Raw genomic sequence first — 27,320 nt, 5'->3', positions numbered from 1 at the left:
ACCCATTACTGGGATGTAGATCCCTATTACCACTTGTAGCTATGCCCTATGTGCTGGTTCTGGTGGCCCATTTAAATGAACAATGTTTGGCATAGGGATCAGCATCCTGAATGTGTAAATTCTGGGTGACGTGTTCTTCTTCAAAATAATGTCAGCAACCACTCCTATATCAAGCATTTTTCTGTCTGCATAGAAATGTAAAATTGATTGGACTTGAGTTGCAACTTCTTATTGTTGTTTTCATTTCAGGTACTGTCTGATGAGTGTCAAGGGCTGCTATACAGATTTCCATGTAGACTTCGGTGGCACATCAGTATGGTATCACATCCACAGAGGCGGGAAGGTATTGTGACAATCGCAAGTTGCTCTGTTTTATGGGAGACATTATGTAGAAGGATAACTTTTGTAATGCTTTAAACAATGGAATTAAAATTTAGTTCCTCATTTGTCTACTAAAGGATCTCAAAACATTGGGCCCTGTGAATCATGAGGTTGCTTCTGCTTTCTTCAGTCTGGTTTCTGACTAAAAGAAGTAAGGGCAGGGAGAAGGAAGGTGGCAAGGGCAAGCTTCTGCTGTGCTCTTAGCATACTTGCCCACTGAGGAGCTACTATATCATTAATCACTTCATTTTCTTGAACTACCCAGGGAGACACATGCAGTTCATTAGCTGGTGTTTGGCCACCCTGCTGTAGAATCAGGACATTTTTGCTCATTGTGCTGTTGAACAGGATTCCCTGGTGGGTGCAGTGTGTAACTAATAGAACATGAAAGCAAATTGAAACAGAAATGTAGGAGTGGTTAATGAAACAGATGTGGATATAATTAGCTACATTTCTAAACTAGCTGCCTTGAAGATTTTATATTGAAAAAGTAAGATATAAGTACTTCATGTAAATCAACATAAGTTGATGATAATTCAATGAAATGGATTTTAAGTAATACTGAAAGGAGTTCAGCATATCTACTTAATATAGATAGAACTCTGAGGTTTTGTTGTTTGGTAAGAGATTTAGTATTCTGGTATAAGCTTTCAAGATCCCCAGTCAAGATCCCCTAATCCTTTTTTATTATTGTTTACAGGCCTTTCATCCAGCCTGGTCTGAAATTAAACAATAAATGTGTGTGTCCTTATATGCTTTATAAATCCACATTGTTTGTAAAGAATATATGGTAGCTTGTGCATTTGAGTATACAGTTCTACACATCCCATGTTGTCTCAGCTCCTGTTCATCTCTTCCCCACTCACTCCCTTTCTCGTCCAAATCAGAAATAGGTGTTGTTGTTGCTTTTGCACCTATGCTTCTTTGTAAACTAGAGGTACTTTGTAAACTGGAGGTTAGCATAACAGCAGTCTTTTTTTGCTTTCATTACAAATGTGACAATGACATAGAGATGAACTATCAGTAGTTTAAGCTGATCTTGCAAGAATTGAGGCATTGTTAGGGAACATCCTTAGCAATAACAAAAAGTGTGGAACAGGAACCTTTAGATTTAGTTTTACTTGGACAGAGTGTGCACACATTGTTTTGTAGTCACAGTGTTTGTATGCATTTGCCTCCTTTTAAGAAATTTGTAGAAAGTAGACATAGACGTTAGTGCATGCGCTGGTAACTCTGAGGCTCGACTTCTGCAATGCCCTGTACATAGGGCTACCTTTGTACCTAGTTCAGAAAATTCAAGTAGTTCAAAATATGGCACCAGCACACCTAGAGGTGACCATATTACACCAACATTAAAATCACTCTACTGGCTGCCAATTAGTTTCCAGGCGAAGTACAAAGTGTTGGTCATTACCTTTAAAGCCTTACATGGTTTGGGTCCAGGTTACCTGTGGGATCATCTTCTCCCATACAATCTGCCCCAGAGGACTCAGGTCCTCTGGGGAAAATTTACTCCAGTCAGCCAAAACTAGGCTGACAACTGTTACCCAGAGGACCTTTTCTTCTGCCGCCCTCAGACTGTGGAATGGCCTGCCGGAAGAGATTCGTCAATTTAATACTCTCTCTGGGTTTAAAACAGCCATAAAGACTAATCTCTTCCAGCAGGCCTAACCAGATGAATTTTAAATGTAAGAATTTTAAGATGTTGTGATCATTATTTTAGTATTATATCGGTTTTATATGCTCTTTTAACCAGTTTTATGTATTGTATCGTTGTATTTAATGTTGTTTCCCGCCTCGATCCAGAGGGAGAGGCGGGTAAGAAATAAATTGTTGTTGTTGTTGTTGTTGTTATGTGATCTCCCTTCCATCTGCTGTTGGAAAGCTTTGCTTAAGTGCTGTCTTAGTATAATTTTCAGTCATTCTAATTTGGTTATTGTGAATTCTAAATACCTCCCCATAATTATTTTTTTATATAAACATACCTAAACATTATCATGGCAATGCATCAAGTGAGTTAACTGTGTAAGGCAAGTAATTTGTTAGGACTCCTGAATATTGAAATATAATTTTCTCTCTCTGTGGGGGTGGGGGGTTGTATGTGTGTATATGTATCTGCTTCCTATTCTATTCCTTTAATAATGAAAGGAATAATAGACCATTAACTGATTGTTGCTACAAAATGCAAGCCATAAAGTTTCAGCCACTCAGTGTCTCTGCAGTTATTGGCTTCTTCGTACACTTGTGCTCTGCCCACTCCTGGCATCTCTTAGTGCTGCAGTGACACTCATTTTTCTGAGCTGCGTTTGCTCTTCACTGTTTGTACAATGTAAAATTTAGGTTGTGCTTTAGTACTTGGAATGAGAGTGCCTGAAAAGTAGACATGGGGAACTTGTTTAAGTGTAGCAAATGGTGTGTAAGAAGGTACAGACACATGGAAGAATGAAACATTTGGGGCAAGAACTAAATGGTTTAACTCAGCTCTTCATTTATTTTCTTCACATTGTTCCATCAGTATTAGTTGTAGTCTGGAGGGTTTGCCTGTTCCCTGAAAGAGTTGGACACGCATCAGGTATCCATGATTGGACCTACCTGACATGTCTTCATACATGAAGGACAGGCTCATGTTTCCCATTATTCACACTTGATATAATATAATAAGCATCAGTGTACCCAACTACTGTATAAAGTGTGAGGGGTTCTTCAGCTAGGAAACTCATTGGAAGAGATGGGCTTTGACAAGTCATTATCCCTCAGCCAGTTGTTGCATAGATAAAATGTTGCTCTGAGTTCCTTTTAAACCTGGCTGAGATAGAAAGTAGCAAATGGATCTCAGCAAACATTAGTTGTTCATGTGATCCAGTCTGTTTAATATATCATTTTTCACTTGCAGGTCTTCTGGTTAATCCCACCCACGCCCCAGAACCTGGAGTTGTATGAAAATTGGCTGCTTTCGGGCAAACAAGGGGATATCTTCCTTGGTGACAGGGTGTCAAATTGTCAGCGAATTGAGCTGAAGCAAGGTTATACCTTTGTCATACCCTCAGGTAGATGTAACTTACACATTTTCTGTTGACAAAAATATATGTGTCCATATAAGCATTGGAAGAATATTCCTTGTGGTTTGTCTATTAGCTATGATGTCTAAATTCATCAGTTGTTGCCTGTTAAGGCCCAGTAAGACTGTCTGCTACATGAATAAATATTTATATAGGAGACAGACTGAAGATAATAGGGTGCAGTTCAGTCTAGGAGTTCAGGAACCACAAAAATAGCATTCTCTATTCTAGGTTAAAGCACTTTTTCATCATGCCTTTGTAAATAAAGCCATATACCTTGCTTAAATGAGGTAGAAGTAGTTTTCAATAATACCAGAAGGAGATGAGATTTAGAGCAGGCTCCTTTCTCTGTCTCTCTGAGTAACTGAGTTTAGAAGGCATAACTTGAGATTAGTACAGAAACTACAGCTTTAGGGGTACAAAATTCTCAACTATAGAACTTCAGAATATCTAACCCAGTGGTTCCCAATTAGCTAAGTACTGCGCACCCCTTGATTTTAAATGCCAAGCCATGGACTTTTGTAAAATTGTTATCTCTATGTTGTGGAGCAATTTTTTGGCGAAAATAAGGGGTAGCCCCATATAAGCAAAGGATTTTATGTATACTAAAAAACAGACCATAAAATTTGTGATATTTGTGATTATCATGCAAAAATGACAATGATTTAGTTAGGAATATGAAGATGAATTTAATTTTACTAATGTCTAGTTTACAATTGAAAAATTATGACATGTCTAGCAGCTACTAAACCTAAATGTAATGGGAGAAATCATGCCTCTTTTTGTCCCGAACAATCCCTTCCACAATATTTCCTACTTCAATAGTTCAATATTTCCTACTTTTAATCTCAAATCTGGATCAACATCGAGCCGATTTCTATGCTCGTTCTTCATATAACAAAACGTTGAAAATGTTTGTTCACAAAGTTATGTGGAACAAAAGGGAACTAGATGTTTCAAAGCTTTTTCACCTAACTTCTTATAATCAGGAAAAACCGTCACCCAGAATTGGTCCAGTCTATATTCTTTGAAAAATGATTTCAATGAACCATCACAAGTCACGTCAACAAGTGCATCTTGCTCTTCCGCAGACAGAGTTGTTAGTTGTACATCACCACATTCAAAAGGTTTCCTTCTCCATGAGTTTTCAGGATTAGGTGCAGGGAAGTAATCTCTGAAGCTAGTCGCAGGTGCTCAGTGATGTTATATTTTACTTCTGGTAGGAATTCGTTGTCAGTGGACTCCAGAAATGAATGGTGAATATGTGAATGGTGCCACGGACCCCCTGGGACCACCAATTGGGAACCACTGATCTAACCTATGAGCTCTTTCCCTTTAGGTTGGATCCATGCAGTGTATACTCCTATGGATACTCTGGTTTTTGGTGGTAACTTTCTACACAGCTTCAACATCCCTATGCAGTTGCGGATCTACAGCATTGAAGACCGTACACGGGTAAGGAGCTTTCAAACCCCAAAGAACTTACCTCACCGTTCTGCTTATTGAATAAAATGGGAAACAGTTTTGTTTTGTTTTTAATCTCTGGATAGCATATGCTATTGTGATACAGTGTATTGCTTTTGAGGAGGTATGTGTAGACATTGACCAAGAATTAGGTGAGCTGATTATCTTTATGTTTGGTTGATACACTGGCCAAGGTTAATCTTGCCCAAAGTAATGTTTAATTAGAGCACACACTAATAAGAAGTTGGTCCCTACTATTTACTCATAACAAAGTAAACTCAAGAATTTCAAATCATAGGGAGGTACCTTATAATATTGCTGCGCACCTGTTGTTTCTGTTGTGCTAACAGTGCAGCAGGAAGTTACGCTTCCTAAAACAACTGCAGAAATGAGCGGAAAATTTGTTTCTAGAATGGCACAGGTCAGCAGAGCTCACTTGTGTGATCTCCACTGACCTGACCTGTTCCAGAAGCAAGCATTTTGGCTTTTTTCTGTTTGCTTAAGGATCTGCTAGCTTCCTGTTGTACTAGCAGTGGGTTCCACTAGCATGTGAGCAGCATTAGATATTGCCCACAGCATAAAAACAAGAGAGCCAGTCTGGTGTAGTGGCTAGAATGTTGAACTGGGAGTTGGGAGATCCAGGTTCTAGTCCCCACTCAGCCATGGAAGCTCAATGGGTGACTTTGGGCCAGTCACAGCCTCTCAGCCCAACCTACCTCACAGGGTTGTTGTTGTTGTGAGGATAGAAGTGGAGAGGAGGAGGATTATGTACGCCACCTTGGGTTCCTTGGAGGAAAAAAGGTGGGATGTAAATGTAATAAATAAATAATAAAAACAGGCTTGGGTCAACAGAGACGGCTCATGTACACATTGCCAGTAACAGTCCACCCCTACTTTTTCCAAAGTATGCTTGGGTTTTGCTGCAGAAATACGTTTAAAGTATAGTGAATACTACGGGGCTATGTAAATTCTACTAACAGTCCATGGTAGTAAGGGTAGAGAAAATAATTACCTTTCTGGATCAGACAAAGAGTCCCATATATTTCAGGAATTCACTTCCCATCAAAAGTAAAGCAGGATAGTAATGCAAATTTCTTGGTTGTCTTCCAGTAGTTCCTCCTCTAAAATATGGAAGTTCCATTTAGTTAAGGCTAGACAATACAAGTATTTTTAAATGCTCCCCATAGTTTTATCTAACAGCATTATGATATTTGTTGTTACTTTTCAGTCCCTTTCCTATTACCTAATGCTGAATTTACCCTTTTCACTACTGGATCATGTTGAACTAATGCTTTCTGTTTGGGATTTTGCCATCCTGAATAATCTAGTTTCATCTGAACTTGGTTGTCTCACTGACCTTCCCTGACTCCAGATGATTTTTAAACTACACTGATCCCAGTATAGATCACTGAAGGAACACACTGCTTACTTACTCCATTGTGAAAATTGTCATTTTACAACTAGTTTACTGATCCATAAGATCTATCTTCTTAATCTCTTGCCTGCTAAATTTTCTTAGAAGCCTTTATTGAGGTACTTGATTTCTGAAAAGTTTTGGACAAAATATAGAGGCTTGGATTGTGAGTTCGCTTCTGCTGGTAGGAGCATTCCATGAGTGGAGTTCCACTCCTGAGATGATCCCACCAGTGGAATAGGCAACTTTCGTCAATCCCCCCTTTTGGCCTCAGAAAATCTGCTCTGGAAGCTTGGGGGACTCTCCAGAGCAGGGTGAGGGACCTGCAGGAGAGGAGGAAATTTGTGAAAGTCGCCCCTCCCCTTCTGCCAATGCTGGATTGAAATCCACCCGTGAACAGAATTCTTGTATACATGCTGGACAACTTCAGAAAATTCTAAAAGGTTGGTGAGACAAGACCTTTCCTTTGCAAAAGCTGATCCTTTCTCTATGTGGCTTGTCTTTTGTGCACATTGAACAGCTCTAGCCTTAATGCTTTCTACCAGTTTATCAGAGATAGCAGTTAAAGTAACAGATCCTTGGTTTCCCTGGATTTTTTAAATAAAGAATTGATATTATATTGGCTACTTTCCAGACTTCCAGTAAGGAGGCTGATTTTAGTTAAAAGTTAAAGGACAGTATCTACTGTTAGTTCTACTGTTCTGTTTATACTATTCACATTGTGTTGTTATAAGCAAATTCTAGTGCAACACCAATATCGTATGATATCCCAGTGGGTTTCCCTGGAAAACATGTTGCACTAGTATGCATTATTGGCATTGAACTAGAGGTTGTTTATGCTAGTGCAACATCTATAGCATAAGCAGAAAGGCAGCATTGGATACTGCACACACACACACACCCCCATTTTAGTTTAAGGTCTATCAGAAAATGCATTAGGCTAAACATCAATTAATAAAATACTTAGTACTTAAAGGTTTGTTGATTTAACTTCCACACTGAATTTTTTTTGTTGGCCAGGCAACTTTTGGCCCTCCAGATATTTTGGCCTTCAACTCCCCTCACCATTGGCTATGCTGGCTAGGGCTGATGAAGAGTTGTAGGCCAACAACATCTGGTGAGCCACAAGTTCCCTATTCCTGTTCTGTGCATTGGCAGCCTTTTTATTTCCTGCAAAGAGAGGGAGGAGTTTACAAAAGTGTGTAAGTGTAAGCATTTCCTAGACTCAATTTTCTTGTACTTTGTTCCTTGACAGGTCCCAAATAAGTTTCGGTATCCCTTTTATTATGAAATGTGCTGGTATGTACTGGAACGGTATGTTTACTGTATCACCAACCGTTCCCATTTGACCAAGGATTTCCAGAAGGAGTCGCTCAACATGGGTAAGAGCTATTACTTAGCTTTCGCTCTTCCTTACTACTGTGAAATCCTAAATTCTGTCCCACTCCTGCTGAAATGCTGTCAGAAATGACGTTAGAATAACAAAAATGTCTTCTTCAGATATCTTCTAATTTTCACAAGTCAGCCTTGGAGCCCATTAATGCCCTTGATATCACCCCGATGTCTCCTCTTTGTGAGATATTTTACTGATTTGGGGGGAAATCACTCTGAAACACATCAGGGTAGTGCAAGAATGAGGATAATATAGTTATGCAGTTCCCAGTAATCTGGAGTGAATAGAATATGCCCCTATTGCCCCTGTATGGCAAATGAGCCACAGCTGCTATAGATTTACTTTCCCTGCTGTGGCTGCTATACAAGCATATGCTCATTCTTTTGTTTGTTTGTGTACACAGAGCTCTATTTTGTCTCTCCAGGGTTATGTCTGTAAGTGAATAATACAAATGCTTCTAAAGCTGCCCAACAGGTGGACCTATTCAGTTTGATATCACTGTTTTGGCTTTTATATGCAGATATGGAGCTATGCAGCTCAGAGTCAGGAAATGCTGATGAAGATGATGCAACAGCAGGGAAAGAATCACGCCGCCCAGTCACCAGACGATCAGTCCTCACCAGCCCTGTAGCCAATGGTGCTAATCTAGACTATGAAGAACTAGGTAAAGGTTGCCGGAGTTTGCCAGGTCTCAAAAGAACTCTCTCCATGGACTCTGAATCCAGCCGAGGCTCTCACAATGGCCAAGCCTGGGACTCTCACAGCAGCAGCCCTCATAAGGGCAAGAAGGTGCACCTGACACAATTTGAGCTCGAGGGTATGCGCTGTCTTGTAGACAAGCTGGAGTCTTTGCCTCTGCACAAGAAGTGTGTACCTACAGGCATAGAGGACGAGGATGCCCTTATTGCAGATGTTAAGGTATGATATCAATGTCTCATTTTTCTGTAGTATGACATTTTTTTCAGCATCTGCCACAGTTAAGGTAGAAACGGCAGTAACCAGCCAGTAATAGTATATACTTACATAGGTTGCATTCTGACTATATGCAAGCCGAAGGGGTGTGTTATGTTGTTCTGGCTGGTTTTCTAGTGGAGTTAAATTGACTACTTTATTATGTATTTGTCAGTATTTCTAAAGTTATCCAGCCTGTGTTTCTGGGCATGCTCTGCTATCTTCATAATGTGAGCACAGTTGGCAACTTGATCACATGTTTTAATGGTACATAACGTCTGGTATGGGGCTCTATAGAGTTTTTTAATGCCATTGGGAGTTAGAGAAAAAGGAAAGTTATCCTAAGTTTTATCCATATGTAATGCTACCCCACAGGACAATGCAATCATATTGCCACTGCCCCTGTCTCACTGTGAGTCCTTCAATATTTCGGACTGCTTGAGCCTGGCTTTGGAGAGTTTTTAGGAATTCAGTCCCCTTGTTAAGGCCCTTTTGGCTGTGCTTTGCTCTTGACCCCCTTGATGTCTATAGAACCAAATAGAGGTACACACATCAACACACATGAATGAGTATCTCAACAAATGACAAAGTGGCAATTAATGAATATCTGTCTGAGAGCGTCTTTCATCTTCAAAAAAGCAGAAGGTAACAATGTATCCACTATTTCATTAACATTTTTATTTTCTCCTTGATCCTCTCATGTGTGGTGACATTTGAAAAAGATGGGCTTACTCAACCCTTTGGGTGAACAAAACAATTTCATCCAACTTGAAAGGCAGGATTGAAGGCTGCTCGGTTCTTGAAGGATTGCTAGAAGTAATGAATAAAAATATAAATGATAGAACTACAAGCAGCTCAACTCTCTTGGAGGTGATAAAAGTTGCCACTCGATTTGCTTGTGTTTCACTTGAACTACATGTGATGTTGTCTGATCCCATCTACTGAAAAAAAATGTGACTAAGATTTCCAATGAAAAGGTAGTGTCTAAACTAGCCTAGTGTCTTAAAAGCCCGATAAGAATACTTGAGCACATGGGTGGCAGCACTGTTTAATTTCTGGTGATTTCAGCTGGCTTTGCTGTAGAAGTACTCCAATACTAACTCCTAAAATACCTCTGAGTATGAAAGACTGTAAAATATCGTCTTCTTTGATAATCTTTTGAGCATTCATTAGATTTCTGTGATATGTTAAAACAAAATCTGGAGGATATATTGGGACTGTTCAGACAATACGCTAAGCCATGGTTAGGCTGCTAACCCTTTTACAGCAAATGGTTAGTGAGCGTGTTTAAAACGTGGTTATGTAGCCACCATGGTTAAAAAGGTTTACTCAACATGCTTTGCTGTAGTTCACATGACACACTAAGCCATGATGTTAAACTCAGAATGCTTAACCACCGTGGCTTAGTGTGTTGTCTGAACAGGGCCACTGTTTACAGGCATTTCATTAGACCATAGCATCTAAAGGATGTTCCCTTGAATTCAACAGGCTACTGATAGAGCGAGGAGCCTCACTTGGGATCAGTTTGTGTTACTTTTTATACTTGGGCACATAACTTCCAAGTATAAATACATGCAACCATTGTCACTTGTTAATGGTATACAAACATAGAAATGGCAGATTTTGCCAGTTTGCTGTTAATGTGTTGTCAGTAAAATTCTGAAACTGTGTGCACTTGAACGTGATTTATAAATCAAGTGTTCATGTATGTTGATTCTGGAATCTGTTCCAAGTATGAAAGTAGTTACGGCTAAATGGAGTAAACCTGATCTTAAAAGAACTCTCCAAAGATATGTGTACTTGATATTGATGTGGTGGATGGAGATAGGTGCTGCCTAGGGTATTCCGTATATTGATGGGGTGTCAGTTGAATAAATAATAATTTAAAAATGTTATTTAGCAACTGTGCTATGCAGAAGATTGCAGCTCTGAATGTGTACAGTAGCATCTAGGGTTGATTCATTTAAGATCCAGAGACCTCATTGTCCAGAACATTTTTCTTGCGCTGTGTCTGCTTCACGGATACATAGGCATGATGCTTGCTTAACTGCTTCTATTAATTTCAGGCTTCAGATGTGTAGGTGAAAGTTAACAACCAGATAGTTCTCAACTAGCCAGTAACACAACATACCATCCAGTAATACCTGTTTGGCTGCTATAAGACCTGCTTGTCTTTGGTGCTTGATATCATGCTAGTGTGCTGAATACTGAAATGTTGAAAACGTAGATTGTGAGTGTGACTCTGCAGCATTAAGAAACTATTACTCAGAGGTATAGCATAAATATTACATTGAGCTTTTGAGGTTCCAGGAGACTGCCTTCAACTACATTGGATAGCTTGGGTTAATGTGTTACAGCAAACGTATCTGTTTACACCTCCCATGTTTCAGGACATGGGGCAAGAGACCTCTTCTGAGTTAGAAATGTCATTGCTGGGTATTCATTCAGAGGCAATCATAGTTAGCCAGGTTTGCTTGTGTGGGAAAATAGTGATACAGGGGCAAATAGTGTGGGGCGGGGGTGGGGGGGGTGTAGCTGCAGTACAGAGAATGGGTTAAAAGCTTTCTGTGCTGTTCTCTAAAGTCTGCCACAGTCAGCCCTCAGGGGTGCTGGCCCTGGATTCTCCAATTGCAGTAGTGGTGGGGGAGGGGGAAGAGAGAGGCCGCTTCTGCTGTCGTTCTGACCAATCAGCACGCAGCCAACGGCTTGGTCCAGCCCCCTCCCAACTCTGCAGCAGAACGGCTTTGCCGTTCTGTTCCTCGCTTGCTTTCTCGGTCTCCTTTCTCTTCTGCCATCTTCCGCTGCAAAGCATTGCTGGGAACTGCATGTGGGTGACGCAGCAGCATTGTTTGCAGGCACAGGAAGCTTCCGCTGAAGGGTTCTGGAAGGAGCATGCTGCTGGCGGGGCAGCTGCTTCGGCTGGCAGAGTTGAAAAGTGATCAGTTTTTCTGAGCTTCTCGTGTGAAGAATGAGGATTGTACTGAAGTAAATTGTGTACTGGGGAGCAATCGAAACCGAAGCACTGTAACTTGGCAGAATAGAAAACAAAGGGACTCGGAAACTTCCTCCGAGACTCTCGGCACCTTCAGTGGAACGAAGCACGCAAGGTCAGGCAGATTCGAAGCTTTGGGGGATGACTGAGAACCGGGAGAGGGTTTCTCTAGAGGAAGTGAGCTGCTGCTTCCCGCAGAATTGTGTTACCGGGGCTTGCCGACGGGACTGCTTGCATGGCACGTATCTGCAGTTTGTTTGGAGGTTACTTGTATGGAAGGAATTATTTGTAAGGGGGAATGCAGGGGGCCTTGATCTCAGCTGTTATAGGGCAGAAGCTGTACCGTTCCAAGTTGGCTTGTGATGTTGGGAGTGTTTGGGGCATGTTTTCTACTCCAGATAAGCGCGTGCACTCTTTCCAACCGCCTCCCCGACCACCACCTCGGAGCCCCCCCCCCTTTCCTACGATCCCGGTGGGCTGGGTGTTTCCATCCCCAGAGTTTGGACGCCTATGCAGCTACCCCTAAAGTGCCTCAGGCTGACGTAGAGTGCGTTTCCCCTTCTGTCCCCCGTGAAGCATGCGCCTTGGTGCCCTCAAATGCCGACCTTTCCTCCTAAGCATACACCGTAAGGAAGAGGGCGGGGCTTCGAGACTGCACGTTCTGCTGGGTTAGCCAAGACAGCCGTTTCCTTCCACCCACGGCCTTCTCTTGAAGGGTGGAGAAGCAGCTGCAAAACAGGGTGGATTAAAAAAAACGGTTTAAAAAAAACCCACCACCAGACCTTAAGATAAGTGTTTTAACAAAAAAAAAATGCAACTATTTAAAGGACACAACTTTTAATTGATGCTTTAATGTAATGTAAATTTGACCCGCTGTCAAATGTACTGAGTTTTTCTATGTAAAATAAATAAAGAACAGAACCAAAGGTGACTCTTAGAGTCGCAATAGGTCATGTATTTTAGTGCCATTCAACTCATGAATATTTAAACTGGGTCTTAATTGTCAATCCAGTTTATATTGCATACCAAGATTGAAACATTATTGTCAATTCCCCCCCCCCAGTACACATAAAAAATTAAGACATCAAAATAGTACTCCAGTCAAGGCAACTTTATTCTGATATACAGAACTTGTTTCTCCCTTGTCTTGTTATTTCAATGCACCCTCTGTTTTCTTTCTAGAGGTTCATCACACATACTTAGTCTCATTGAAAATAAATGGAGGAATAGGCTGGAGGGGGGACCCAAAATGTAGGGACATTCCTCTGTGATTCCTCTTTGTTGTGTGCTGCTGCTTAAAAGGCCTGGGGAAAATATCTGGGATTTTATTCTCAGGGAGGAGTGAGCAGTATACATCAACTTGCCTCCACTGGCTGTCAGAAGTCAGTGCAAGAGGGGAGAAGAAACTGTCTACCATCCTAAAATCCTGAATGCCCTCCAAGATTTGTAGATTTGCTTTCTGGGGGACTGTATGAATCTGATTAAGAATCACTGATTTAGACTGAACCAAAACAGCATGGGTTACTTTTGATGTTACGGAGAAAAACTGTTCTGCCTAGTCAACTATCAGCTCTTGCTTCTGGAAAATTCTGAGTATTTAATCTTAAAATAATTAAATTATATGTCTTCTTAAATTAATGATCTTGCATACACACATGTAGAGAATGAAACAATAATAATTAATTTCATCATTGTTTCCTTAAGCAGGTATACATTTTGTAGTGTAAAAGGCATGCAGTCTACATGATCAGAGATTGTGAACTACACTCACTGGGTCATATAAAGGCTGTATTTAGTAGCAATAGATGTTTTAATTGCTTATAGAAAACAATGAATATTGCTTGTTCAGGAAAAATATTTATGAAGTTGACCCTCTTTTTGGTGAGTTTAAATCAATCTACCCTGATAGAAAGCAGTTTCCCAGTACAGGCTTCATATGAATTTGCTTGCTATGGTAAGTGCCAGGGAGAGCGAGCCCAGCCCATGCGGTGTTCTTTCCCTCTTGGCAGCAAGAAACACTGCACTCTCTGCACAAGGCGATGCCAGCAATGTAACCATAGTAACCTCAAGTAAATAAAGCACATCTGAAACGGCAGTGAAGAGTGGGTGGGTGGGGTGGACAGCAAAAGCATCAGGAACAAGGCTAAACGAGCTAGTTTGGAGAAACCCACCCCACCCCACCCCGGTCCCCTGGGATCACAACCACTTGCTGCTAACATCTGGCCATTGGCTGGTGCTTAGTGGTTACCTTGTTTTGTGTGGGAGGGAGGCACCCAAAAACGTCATTGCTGAAAAGATTGCCTCTGATGCCTACTGTTTAAGGAGTACAATTTCTGGGTTAAACAGCTTTGCCGTGTAGGTGCATAGTTCTGCACTGATGCAACAGATATGGAAAAGGCATATGGGTTGGATGGAAGATACTGCTATAGTGTGGAAAAGACCGTATTTGGTCTGAAAGTAAAGTCCAGGTTATCTGTTTGGTTGATCCTTTTTATTGGAGATAGCATAATGTTTTTAAATATATGAAGCAGGAGGTCTCTGGTCAAATCTCATCTCCGTGAACTCATTAAGATGGTGCTTGGCAAGTCACCATCTTCAGCCCCTCATCAGTAATATGGGGACAATTACTGCTTTACCTTACAGAGCTGTAAAGTTTACTGTAACATTATATTGAATTATTCCGAGCACTCTAAAGCTCTGTATCAATGCTAAGTATGAAATAAGTATTTTTATTTTCTTGACTCTACTGTAGCTACTGCTGGAGGAGTACGCAAACAGTGATCCCAAACTGGCACTTACTGGAATCCCTATTGTCCAGTGGCCGAAGAGGGATAAGGTAAATAATGGATCTTGACTTAACTCAAATAACTGGAGACTTGGTGTGGGGAACATGAATCCTTCCAATGCTGGAAGGTTTTGTTCTCTGCAAGAATGCCATTAAAATTTAAACCAAAGAAACAAGAAAAGCACTCCTGCCACTACCTTAAGGGCAAAATTGGTTTGGGTACAAATAGCAGATACTAAAATGAAAATGCAGTGTAAATGTCATGACCATGGCTTCAGTTTCTAAAAACTGTCATTACCAAAACTCAGAATTAGTTAATGATAAATACAAGCCCATTATTTAGACTTTCGGCCTCTGGGAGCAAAGACCTAACTCTTCCCATGCATGATCTCTTCTGTTCCCAGTCCCTAAGATTGAACTTCCACACATCTGTCATCATGGTATTTTGTGTCAGATTCTTCCTTCCTTGGTGATTTGATGAGCTTCCTAATTTCTTACTGTCTTTTCCATTGGTAGTTCAAACTTCAGTCTCGGCCAAAGTTAAGATTACCTACCATCCCAATCACCAAGCCACACACCATGAAACCAGCGCCACGACCTGCAACTGTGAGACCCACAGTTTCTCCTATAGTGTCTGGTGCACGCAGAAGGCGGGTACGATGTCGTAAATGCAAGGCCTGCCTGCAGGGCGAATGTGGCCTGTGCCACTACTGCAGGGATATGAAGAAGTTTGGAGGGCCTGGTCGCATGAAGCAGTCCTGTGTATTACGACAGTGCTTGGCGGTAAGTCCTGTGGTAGATTAAATGGGAAAACTGCTTGTCTCTGCGGAAGGGTTGGCTTCAGTCTGCTTCGAGAGAAGGGAATGAAGCTTGCAGTACTTCTCAAAAGTCATGAAAGAGGTTAATTATAAAGCCTCGGACCAAAGTGTGGTGGATAGCTGAAAGGGGGCGTAGAGTGGGGAGTAGAGCCAGGGTCGGGAGGTGTTCTGACTGCCATTGAAGCTAGAGGGGAGTCCATGATATAACTTCTTGTTTTGCTTTTTGTTTGCTTTCTAGCCTAGACTGCCTCACTCTGTCACATGTGCACTTTGCGGGGAGGTAGATAAGAATGAGGATTCACAAGACTTTGAGAAGAAGCTAATGGAGTGCTGCATCTGCAACGAAATCGTTCACCCTGGCTGTCTACAGGTGAGGAGGCCTGAGCTCTATATTTGTATGCAAATGCTTCACTTACTTTGGCACAGGTGCCAGGAGGACATGCTTTGTTGGAAGTTATCTTTGAGTTTCTTTCTTCTGCAGATGGACGGGGAAGGGCTACTGAATGATGAATTGCCCAACTGTTGGGAGTGTCCAAAGTGCTACAAGGGAGATGAGGCAGAAAAAGGCCAGGTACGAAGTGAATATTCAAATAGCACCACACAGCTTGGCTTCACTGTAGAAATTAATTTGTGTCTCATGCTGCTCTTGGGTAATGAAGAGGCAGACTGTGGCACGTGGAGAGGCTCAACATTCCACCTTGTCAGTAGCTAAGCTACTGAGAAGAGATGGTTAATCTGGTGCACTAATGTCTTGAACTTGTCTTTGGCATTTTAGGAAGTCTTAGTAGTAGCCATGTGAGTAGAGTCTGACAGATAAGCACTATTCATTGAATACAATACCCCCGTATAGAAATGGATACTGGTGACACCATAGACTGGTAGTACATAGTGGAGCTGCTACATATCTTTGCCACTGCCACCTTCCTGACATCTATAGAAAGCCAGTCAGCAAGTAAATCCTAGTATCCTGCAGAAAAAAGTCTTCCTGAGAGGGCAGCAACATCAACTTCCATCAGCTAAACAGCAAACATATCAGTGTCAGAAGTTGAGAGTACTGTCCTGGCAGAAATATGGTTACAAGCTCCTATCCAGAGTTGTACCTGCTATCCCAGCAAAGAACATCCCAGTGAAGGCAAGCTGGGGAAGTGGGGGGAATCAAGGAATGGGTAGCATCTTTATCATCACAGGACTTATTTCAAAATAATATTCTGTTAGAATATTGCCCTCTCAATGGCCAATGCGCTTTTCATCACTTCCTTCCAATGTCAAGTAACTTGGGCCATAGCAATCAAGGACTAAGGACTTTTTCAGTAGTCCCAGGAATGGCATGACTCACACCTCTCTTCTATTGTTTTTAGGCTTATTACCAGTAAGATATGGAAACTTGTTCCTTCCCTTTTCTTCCCCCACCTCCCCTTAGTTGAAGAAACTTAAGTTTTGCTGCTTCTCACCCATGTTTTGCCATTGTGTTGAAGATCTCCTGCTTTTAAACAAGCCATAGTTCAGAGTGAAGACATTGGCTCAGTCCTTCCCTCAATACCTACTTGGAAATTACATCTGGCAGGTGATCCAAATAAACTATGATGGTTTAGGTCTGGTATAGCATTTGGCTGACTTGCTGCATCCACTACTTTGTTTCGAAGTGGGTGCATGTGTATCTCTGGAGTGTTGTGGTGGAATTTTGAACCTTGAGAACATCTTAGATATAGATGTGATATATATGTGACCTTCAGCTTTGACTAAATGTGGTATTACTCTTAGTATGGTTAACTTGAAGGCTGTTGGGAAGAGATCCAAATGAACTGACTCAAATGGAGTGGGCTCAAATTAATGACTGGGGAAGTGAGGAAGTACTTCCTGTAACTTTAAATAATAATAATAGTAATTATTTATTTATTTATTTATTTATTACCCACCTCTCCCTCTGGATCGAGGCGGGGTACAACACAAATAAAACTAATTCAAACGTTTAAAACCAGTGCATCATTAAAAGCAGCATACCATTAAAAAAAGGCTTCTTAAAATTCAATTGGGTAGGCCTGAGATCACATCCATTCATTTCAGTGCAGGCTCTTAGCGACTTCTAACCATTCTTCTAAAAATTCGACCATGAACTAAATGTCATAAAATCTAGAGTTAATATGCAATCCTACCAGTGTGATTGCATTACATGAGGTTTACAAAAAACTGAATCCTGAGAAGAGCCGTAATTTCAATAATGTGTTAATCCTGTATGTCAACGAGCTATTGTTGTAGTAGAATAAAAATCTCTGCTTTGTAGAAATGATCAGCCACGAAACATCCATTTCACAGAAGGCAAACTGGTGAGGCTGTGGCACAAATAACTTGCCCAAGGAACTGAGTACAAGGCAGAGGTGGGGTCCCCCTAATCTCACTATACCTGCTTGAGAGTGGGGAAAGTGGGGAGGGTAGAAAAGGCAAAGGAGGGTGCAGAACTTTAAAAGGAATAAAAGGTTGAAAACTCCAGTTGAAAAAAAAAAGTAAAAAAGAGGAAAGGAAGCCATACAAAACAAAGGCATGGGTCCTTTTTGCTACTGTTTCTCAGAAATTGGCATTCAAAGTCTCCACACCCTCTATAGTGGCTGTACACAAACATTTCTGTGAGGCCTTGGCAGAGCCCCTCTCTCATGCCCCCTGCCCCTTTGTTGTCCTAGCCAATGCCTTACTTGGCCACAGCAGTTCAACTTCTGCTTTTCCACTTCCTCTGTCCCACGCAGGAAGTAGTTGTGAAGAGCGTCAATGCAGTCTGTTGCTCATTCCTCTTCCTTTCTCCTGCCCTAATGGTGCAGCTACCTCTGCACTCCCCTGGTGGTGGGGACTGGAAAAATGAAAAAAAAATAAAGTATCGAGGAAGGAGCAATAGGCAGCAGAAACTTTTTTTTTTTTGTATTGGGAGGATTTGGCAGGTGCTGTGGTACCAATTAGTGCTACATTGGAAACCCCAGCCATAAATTTCTTTGTTCTGAATTAATTCTCATATAGTAAACCAGTGCAGTCCCTGCTGCTCTGTTTCCTCTTAATTATGATGAACAGCTTTCTAGGCTGACACCAATGGAAAGGGAAAGACTTATATTTTTACTGAAAGAAGTTTAGCTATCCTTGAGTTTACAAGAAAGGGGAATTCCGATTCCCACCCACCCTTAATGTATTTTATTTTTAACCTCTAAAGTATTCCATTTTACCAGTTCCAAGCTTAAGACACTTTCTGTTTTGACTTTAAACATTAACTTGCTGCCACTCGCTTTGCAGAAGCGGAAAATGGATGATGGTGACGATGACACAGTCCAAGCCAAAGTCCTGCGGCCCTTGCGAAGCTGTGAGGAACCTCTGACTCCCCCACCACATTCGCCTACTCCAATGTTGCAGTTAATCCACGACCCTGTGTCACCGCGAAGCATAGTGACACGTTCCTCTCCAGGCGCAGGTCCTAGTGACCATCATGGTGCCAGCCGAGATGAACGCTTTAAGAGGCGTCAGCTGCTTCGGCTGCAAGGCACAGAGCGCACAGTGGTGCGGGAAAAAGAGAACAACCCTAGTGGCAAGAAAGAGCTTTCAGAGGTAGAAAAGGCCAAGCTCCACGGTTCTTACCTTACAGTCACATTGCAAAGACCTACCAAAGACGTGCATGGCACTTCCATTGTGCCCAAGCTGCAGGCGATCACTGCCTCCACTAATATGCGGCACTCTCCCCGTGTGGTCATGCGCCAAAGTTCAGCAAGGACACCCCAGCGGGGTGGGGATGAAGAGGCAGCTGAGGAAGAAGAGGAAGATGAAAGTGCGGATGAAGAAGACGAGAGTGCTGAGGAGAGTGGGGCAGCCAGACTGAATGGCCAGGGGGGCAGGGCAGCAGATGGTGAGGAGATCTGGATGCAAAAGGAGGTGTGGATGTCTGTCTTCCGCTATCTCACTCGCAAGGAGCTTTGTGAATGTATGCGTGTATGCAAAACCTGGTACAAATGGTAAGTGGACAGAAGCTACTACAGAGCTACATTCATCGCATACTTGTATAGAGCATCTGTTTTTCAGGCCACTTGACCAAATGCTTTTTAACCCCCCTAAGCTGCTGGACCACATCTTAAAGATGTGGTCCATCTTATAATCAAATGTAAGAGGGTGGAATGTGGATTGAGGGCAAAAAAGAAAGTATGTATTCAATTTGTAATTAAATTAGGGAAATCGTGCCATAGGTTGTAATGATTACTGCAAAGTCAAGTGGCTATTTTAGAAAGGATTAGACAAATCCATGGATAGCTAAAAATTGAGCCTCCGTCTTCTGGAACAAAATATATTTGAGTAGCAGACAAACGTTGGGGGGAAACAGAAGAGAGTAAGAGAACCTGTTAGCTTTTGGGTTTCCAGGAGGCATCTACCTGTTCACTGGTGAAAACAGAGTGCTGGAATACATGGACCTTGATCTAGCCTAGTATAGCAGCAGTTCTTACAGAATTGTCAAGTTAATCTTTCATGATTGCCTTGGGCTGCCTGAGGCCGATGTCCTGCTTTCTGGTAAAGACATTTAACCCATGAGAATCAAAATCTTCAGCTATTAAATCTGAAGAACTTACTTCAGCAAGACCAAGCAGTAAAGGACCTGGTTCCCCTGTATATCCAACCAAAGGGGCTGGATTAGATGTAAAATCCTCAGATATTTGGAGGACACAGACATTTTTGCAAGACGTTGGGGTGGGTGGGGAATGAATTATTTGCAATATTGACCAGATGGTCAATACCAATATTCATTTGAACCTGTGACTAAAGGATGTGTAAAACAGGTCTTTCCTGATTTCTGACCAATACATAAAAACTCAGGTTTTTAAGAAGTTTTTAGAAATTGCCTGCCTTCAGTGGTGAGTGATGCCCATAGATTCCTGTTGCAGTCCCAAGGTTCCATATTTTTAAAATGTTTTAAATGTTGTTTGCCAACATTACTGTGACTTGAAATCCGAGGGGTTGAAAGGTGGCTTAAAATGTTTAGTTTTCACAGGACCAGGGGTATTGGGCACTCTAGCTGGCTGGAATAAGCCTCTTGCTTGGCACAGTCCAGATACAGCTTATAGATGTCATGACTGGCAAATAAAATAATTTTCTGGCACATGTTAGGCTTCTTAAATTCTGAGGATATTATCTTAAGCCCTTCTGTAACAGAATTATTATGTTTCTGGCCTATCAGCAGGATATCCTTAAAGTCCTCAGTTTTGATCCTGTGATCAGTGTAGGCAATATGCCTTTCCCAGTGCAAGAGATTGGCTAAAGCAGGATTCTTAATCTTGTAACTCATAAGATTATGGGTTACACAGTTGTATACTGGCTGAAAGTGGCCATGTCTTCCCCGTTATACTTCTATGCCACTGAAATACTTGAATTGTGCATCTGGTGCCACAAAACTCTTTTAGGTACTGCCCAAAATGTTTGAGCCTCTCTGCGAGTCTTTTCATCCTAAAAGAAAACCATGAATCTCTCTTCTCCAATTGGCTATCGTCTCCTGTTTGAAGACAATTCCTCTGAAGGGCAAGTTTATTGCCTGGAGTTAGGAGTTAAGGGATAGCAAGCTTGAATCAGTCCTTTTGCTCTCCTAAGTTTCCCTATCAGAGATGAGCATCTTAGGACTGAGAGGGGAGAAAGTATAATTAAGAGAAGTGGTTTGCAAGTTTTGTCATTCTCCAATTAGATTCTGTCTTATTTTCCCTCTGGGAGTGACCATCTCAGAGGCTTGAATGGGATGTTTAATAGAGAACATCTGTAGTGCCCCTAATAGGAATGTGGAAGTATCTTTCCAGGTACTTTAAGACCTTTTCCCTTCCTCTGTTATACTTAAGCACTACAAAGCTTCATATATCCAAAGCTTAGGCTTGAAGGTGACTGTAACAGTAATCTTCTTAGTCAGTTACTTCAGGAATTTTTCAGTTGCCTGCAAGAGCCATGACCCTTAACTCATCTTTATGGGAAGAACAAAGTTAAGCTGCAACCGTGAAAGACAGAGATTGTAGGAGATATCCCTGTTAGGGTGGGAACAGGGCATAGACTGAGCCCAAGAAAGATGAAAATATGGGCCCATCCCAGATTGGGAGGTTCTCACTTTCCCCCACATCTCAGTTTCAAAGAAGTTCCTCCACTACTGCAGAGCAAATTTGTTCATCACCAAAAAATATCCTGCCACAAAAGATTTAATTTAACAACCAATAGGTATGTAGAGATGGTGGAAGGAAGGTGTATTCACTGTCTAATCCAGTATGTGTGTTTTAGGTGTGGGGACAGGAGATTGTGGACGAAGATTGACTTGAGCAGGTACAAGTCCATCACACCCCTGGCTCTTGGTGGCATAATCAGGAGACAGCCAGTCAGCCTTGACCTCAGTTGGACCAATATTTCCAAAAAACAGCTCACCTGGCTCATCAACAGACTACCAGGTGAATACACAGTTGGATTTTGGATGCCATAAGTTTGCATCGTTCTCCCCTCCAGAGACAGCCAAGGATTAGTTTGCTCTTTGGCCATAATTCTAAGCTTTGGGGAAATTTCACTGAATAGCAAAGAAGAGTTCTTATGACACTGGCATAGAATTAGTCATCTGAACCCAGCCCAGACTCTACTACTGCCTCCAATCCTTTATAGCCTTAATAAGAACTAAAAATATCACTTTGTGTTGCTTGGCAATGGATTGGGGAGTGGGGTGGCAGATGTTCTACTATTGATTTCAAAGCAGAGTATGGGAAAAGGACTGTTCTGAGGCGAAGGATTCTAATGCTTCCAACTGTTCCATCTGTCGTTTACAACAGGCCTCAAAGACCTCATCTTGGCAGGCTGCTCCTGGTCGGCAGTATCTGCTCTCAGTACCTCCACCTGCCCCCTTCTCAGGACCCTCGATCTTCGGTGGGCAGTAGGAATCAAGGATCCTCAGATTCGGGACTTGCTCACACCACCATCAGATAAACCCAGTATGTTTTGCCTTATGGATTTACCAGGAATCGGTGCTTGCTGGTGAGGTGGGGAAAGGAAAGGACAAACAAGTTGGTGGTGAGGAGTAGAGTTTGATGCAACACAAGTCTTGAAAGGGAAAGATTCTGGCTGGAATGTGTAATATCTGCTTGTTTGCTCTGGAGAGGCAAGAGGCTGTTCTCCTTAAAACATTCTTGCATATCTTTCCACAGGCCAAGACAATCGCAGCAAACTCCGTAACATGATAGACTTCCGGTTGGCTGGGCTGGACATTACTGATGCCACACTCCGGCTCATCATCCGCCATATGCCTCTACTCTCACGACTTGATCTTAGTCACTGCAATCACCTTACAGACCAGTCAACCAACCTGTTAACGGCTGTGGGATCTTCCACACGAAACTCACTCACAGAAATCAACATGGCAGGTGTGTGCACTTGAGAACTTCGTAGGTGTACCTTTGATCCTTCATGACATGTCAAGGGCTGCAGAGCATGCAAAGTCTCCATTCCCTCTTGCTTCTCTGAAGTTTATCTGCTGGTGGTGTAAAGAGATGATTTATATCTAAAATGAAATGGCAAATTGTTCCCTTGGGCCACAAGAGTGAGTGAAGGATTAAGAGGCATTAGTCATATTATTGTTTGGGGGCTTATTTCCCATCTTTTACCGGTTATTCCCCAGTTCTTGTTCAATGTGCATATATCAGAGAAGGCAGTTGAGGGAACGCTTACCTGCATGTATTCAAATCTGGGTGTACTACACCAACGCAGACAGTTTTTTTGAGAAGCATTTTGAGCAACACAGTTTAATCGATATTGATACATAGTAGAAGCATTCAAGTGGTTGCTTCGTAGCCCCATGTTCAGTACAGACAAAGAGGTCACCCCAGATGGAAAATAAGTCTTAAGGGAAATGGTCATGTTTCAGCCCTTTTGTTTCTAATGTAAGAAGCTGCTACTAAGGATTTAACCTTTCTGTTACTTGGGTCACAAAGAGTGGCTTCCTGTCCATGCCTTACCAATCCAAGAGTCAGGCCTGTCCTGTTCTGCAATAACCTGTCACAGCTGCCAGTCATGGCAGCTTGAGCTGCGGTCCTATTCGTATTCAGAGTGATCTAGTGACCAGAAGGTCTAGGCCTAATGGAGGATCTGTATCTCTATAGCAGTTTCTCAGTCCTCACACCTTTGTGGAAGTGGGCGTGGGCATTATGCAAATCATAACATTGTCCTCCTCTTCACAGGCTGCAATAAGCTCACAGACCAGTCCCTGCTGTTCCTGCGCCGCATCTCTAATGTCACCCTGATAGACCTTCGTGGCTGCAAGCAGATCACCCGCAAGGCCTGCGAGCACTTCATCTCAGACCTGTCAATCAACAGCCTCTACTGCCTGTCTGATGAAAAGCTGATCCAGAAAATCAGCTAGAGTTTTGCCACAGACAGACTGAAGAGAAGGAAAGATCCCAGACAGCCCCTCTTGGAGAGCAGACCCTCCCCCAATTTCCCCCACATCCCCAAGCAGGGAAGGTGCCAGCCTGAGTGTGACTGTAATGTCCCTGCTCTACTTGGGACTTCTGCAGACCAGGAAATGCCACCAGGCATTTGAGGAAGAGGCAACAAGAAGAGATTGCTGGACGGCTGCTCTTGTAGGGTACTTGCTCATCGGCTACATGCTCTAACTTGATGTTTTGTAGCAGTGTTTTCAGGGGGAACATCCCCCTTCCTCTCTTCTCAACCCTCCCCCTCTCATAAATCCCACAAAAACAGATTACACTTCCTTACCAGATTACGGGGAAATCAGACCTGGATGGTGTAGAACAGGTGCACTTTTGCTCCCTGTTTCCCTGTTGTCTTGGTATGTGATTTGTTACTAAGTCATTGGGCTGGGAGTAACTTCTCTTGCCTGCCACATTCTGCTAAGATTCCTTTTCTCAACCTTCAGCAGTTGAATGGGCAGCTACTGCCTTGTGCTGATTACTCAGAGCGGCAGTGTCCACAGTAGTAGTGCCTCTTGCATGGTGAGGGGCTCTCCATGTGCCCTTCAGGCACCTTCCAACTTGAAGCTAGTGAGAGGATGGCTGAGTTTTCACATGGAGGGAGTTACGCTCTTGTCCTAGATTTTCTGAAGGTCAAGCCAGCACATTCTACCTTTCCTACTCTGAAAAGATGGCAGCATTTGTAGAGGGAAAGCTGCAGTAGAGCTTGAAGGCTTGAGAGGCATCTATTGGGATTCTGATACCAGCGGAAATGGTCTCTGTTGTCCCATAGTCTGCTGAAACAAGCATTCTTGGAGATGCTGGCTAGAAAAAAATGCCTACATCTTGTGGGTGTGCATAGCTGTTGGTTCTTGAGCTGGGAGACGGGTGAGTGCCCCATTAGCTGCCTCTCTTCCTTTGCAATGAATGGCCGGTCCAAAGAACTTCTCTCTTGGGCAGCAGAGAGCTTTTTGCACTTTAGAAAGAAAGGTAATATTTTGGATCCCTATTTTATTTCCCCTTGCCTGAGTGACTGGATACTCCTTCCAGCTGTCTGAGCTTGTCAGGGTTTGAATGCACACTTTGCACTCTGCTCTCTTTCCCATAGTGATAGCACAAATTAGACTGCCCTTCACCCCTTCCTCCCCCTCTGAGCCTTGCATGGCAAAAAAGAGCTCTCCACTGTCTGAGCGGCAAGGGGAAAGAGGAGAGATTATAGAATTGGAGGAAAGCCCATTGCACACTCGCTGCTTCTAAAGCAATAAGGGATGGGGAGGAATCTACCCATAGCTCTCCAAATTGCCCAGCCCAGTTGCATTGAAAGCTGTGGCACTTGAGCCTCGGGGAAGAGCAGCTGGGGGATGGGGTGGGGATATATATTTAGATCTACTGAAATCCAGAGGTTTCCCCTCACTTCCATATGAGGAGTAGGCTTTTTTTGCCAAGAGGACAATGCTAGTGTGATGAGTTCCAGAGTGCCTCAGTACACAGGAGCTTTGCTGCAAATTGATTTTTTCTGCAAATACGCCCACTGATCTTCTCCTAGAAGTGAAAACTTTCTGCCTTGTTATGTTGGCTCCTGTGGAAAAAATATTATAGAATCTTTTTTTTTCTTTCAAAAGAGGAAGGTGAGAATAGCCATAAATAGGAGATTCAAGTGCATCTGCCCAGATAACTCCCACATTGGAGATTTCTAGCCTCTGGGTATTTTGTGTTTTTGTTTTCTCAAAAGTGGGAACACCTTCACAACTCTCCATATGCATTGATCAGCCTGAGAAGTGCTGAACTGCAGCAAGTTGGCATGTCAGGAGCATTAGTCTGGGAGGAATCTCATCCTGCAGCAAGAGGGATGAAACAAGCAGCAGACTGACCGGGGAGGGTATTGTTGTTGGTTTAGGCTTTGCTGTCCTACAACCTTCTCAAACGTGACCCTCAAGTGACTGTGGCTTAAGAGACTTAAAAGCAAATTGTGAAACTTCATTGCCTAAACTGGCCACCACCTCAGAGGGCAAGTGGTGACATAAAGGAAAGAGAAATTATATATAAAATCACTTAGTGATTTAAAAAAAACAAAAAACCATGCTCCCTAAATAAAACTCCCTAAAGAAAGTCACTATTGTCTAAAAGGGTTTGGTTGTTCTTTTGTGTTTTTTTGAAGAAATTGTAAATATATATTTTTTGTTGCTAACTTAGAGTCAATCTCAAATGTTGTGCTTTAAATTTAAATGTAAGCATTAAGGGTAAAAGAAACCAAGTCTTGCGCTCTCTCGGTTGACATGTTTAGGGTTGGGGGATATTTGGGGCTAAAGGGAGGGGAGCTAGTTGGGATTTTTCATTTTCTAATCATTTGCCAATAATGGTTTTAGAGAATCTTTCCTCAAACATATTACCGCAGGAATGAGACACAAGTGAAAGGGGGAAGAAAAAGATACCAGCCTCTGAAGAGAGACTTTGTTTCATGGGGTGGATTTTGGAATAAAAATTTCAAGAAAAAAATGTGTGGGTCTGCATATTGATTATGATGTGAGCTCAAATCCAAGGGAATTCCACCCTGAATTAAAGTTCTCAGTGGGTAATATACTATTTATTTACCCTACCTATATTCAGGGCCTTGTGTATTCCACGCTATTAAAATTTTGCATTTGGATAATACAAATTCTGTGCCCAGAAAAGCTGGATTTGCATCCTGAATCAATTATGAAAACATGCACAATTTGCATAACTTTGTCAAAAAAATTTTTTTAAAAAAAACTAGAATATGGAAATTTTGCTCATTGTTGCCAAGGGACAGTGATATCAACAGAGCACTGAAACCATGTCCTCCACTATTCTGTTACTCAGCTGTCCTTCTGGTTTCTTCAGACTTTAGCAAACAATACCTTTATGCTTTCAAATATATCTTCAAAGCCACAAGGGCGAGGAATGTCTTTCAAAAATGAAACCTGAGATTCTCAGGAACATGAATTCTGCATCCACTCCCACATTCTGCTCCCCTGTAGCACTGTACCACATGCACCACCTTGGCTATATTGAATTGAAAAGTGTTTTCAGGGCCGTGGCATAGTTTTAGTTTAGATCTATCCTCAAGACCAAAGAGCCCATAGCTACAGTTTATGTTCTTGTAAAACTTGCTTGGTCCTACATAGATTTTTCAATGGAAATTTTGGGCTGTAATCCTATTGGGTATTCGTAAAAAAATATTGGGCAGTATCCAGTACTATACAATTAGATTATGCTGCACTAGCATAAGTGACCGTTAGCTCAATGCCAACAGTGTTTGCTGGCATGACAAGTTTTCCCTGGAAATCCTGTTGTGCCAGCAAACACCATTTGTATTGTAGAGGTTGCTTACACTAGCACAACATCATTGAATGCTGTCCCTTGGGAGTCCTCTAGTTGACAGTGCTTAGAAGGATGTACATTGTTTGATATAAATTTAGCAATTCTAAGTAAAGTGCCAAAGCCTGGTCACCCAGCCTCCTTTCAAGTTTCCTTGTTTATACACATACAGGTCATAAGCTTGTCTTAAAACAAGAGATGAAAGTTCATGTATTTCCTGGTAGAGCAGGATAACAAAGACTGAGGAAATAGCATAGAACTAGAATCACAATAATGAGATTCAACCTCCTGATCA

The 27,320-nt window shown here is 42.1% G+C and overlaps 1 protein-coding gene across 2 annotated transcripts in view; it reads left to right on the top strand.

The window, feature by feature from the left end:
* Window positions 1-26,325, top strand: part of KDM2A (lysine demethylase 2A) — a 59,814-nt gene extending 33,489 nt beyond the window's left edge. For both annotated transcript variants that reach the window (XM_063116863.1, XM_063116862.1), the window contains exons 9-22: window positions 250-343; window positions 3,275-3,428; window positions 4,780-4,895; window positions 7,574-7,700; window positions 8,232-8,629; window positions 14,407-14,490; window positions 14,956-15,222; window positions 15,496-15,627; window positions 15,739-15,828; window positions 18,528-19,237; window positions 21,522-21,685; window positions 22,055-22,213; window positions 22,427-22,642; window positions 23,456-26,325. In XM_063116863.1, the coding sequence (XP_062972933.1) occupies window positions 250-343; window positions 3,275-3,428; window positions 4,780-4,895; window positions 7,574-7,700; window positions 8,232-8,629; window positions 14,407-14,490; window positions 14,956-15,222; window positions 15,496-15,627; window positions 15,739-15,828; window positions 18,528-19,237; window positions 21,522-21,685; window positions 22,055-22,213; window positions 22,427-22,642; window positions 23,456-23,637 (2,893 nt within the window). In that variant the 3' untranslated portion in view covers window positions 23,638-26,325. The remainder of the gene's footprint in view (window positions 1-249; window positions 344-3,274; window positions 3,429-4,779; window positions 4,896-7,573; window positions 7,701-8,231; window positions 8,630-14,406; window positions 14,491-14,955; window positions 15,223-15,495; window positions 15,628-15,738; window positions 15,829-18,527; window positions 19,238-21,521; window positions 21,686-22,054; window positions 22,214-22,426; window positions 22,643-23,455) is intronic.
* Window positions 26,326-27,320: the final 995 nt, after the last annotated feature.

Source organism: Elgaria multicarinata, chromosome 2, assembly GCF_023053635.1.
Source record: "Elgaria multicarinata webbii isolate HBS135686 ecotype San Diego chromosome 2, rElgMul1.1.pri, whole genome shotgun sequence".
Lineage (NCBI taxonomy): Eukaryota > Metazoa > Chordata > Lepidosauria > Squamata > Anguidae > Elgaria > Elgaria multicarinata.
The sequence above is the reverse complement of the archived record's forward strand: the minus strand, read 5'-3'. Positions and strand labels throughout refer to the sequence as shown.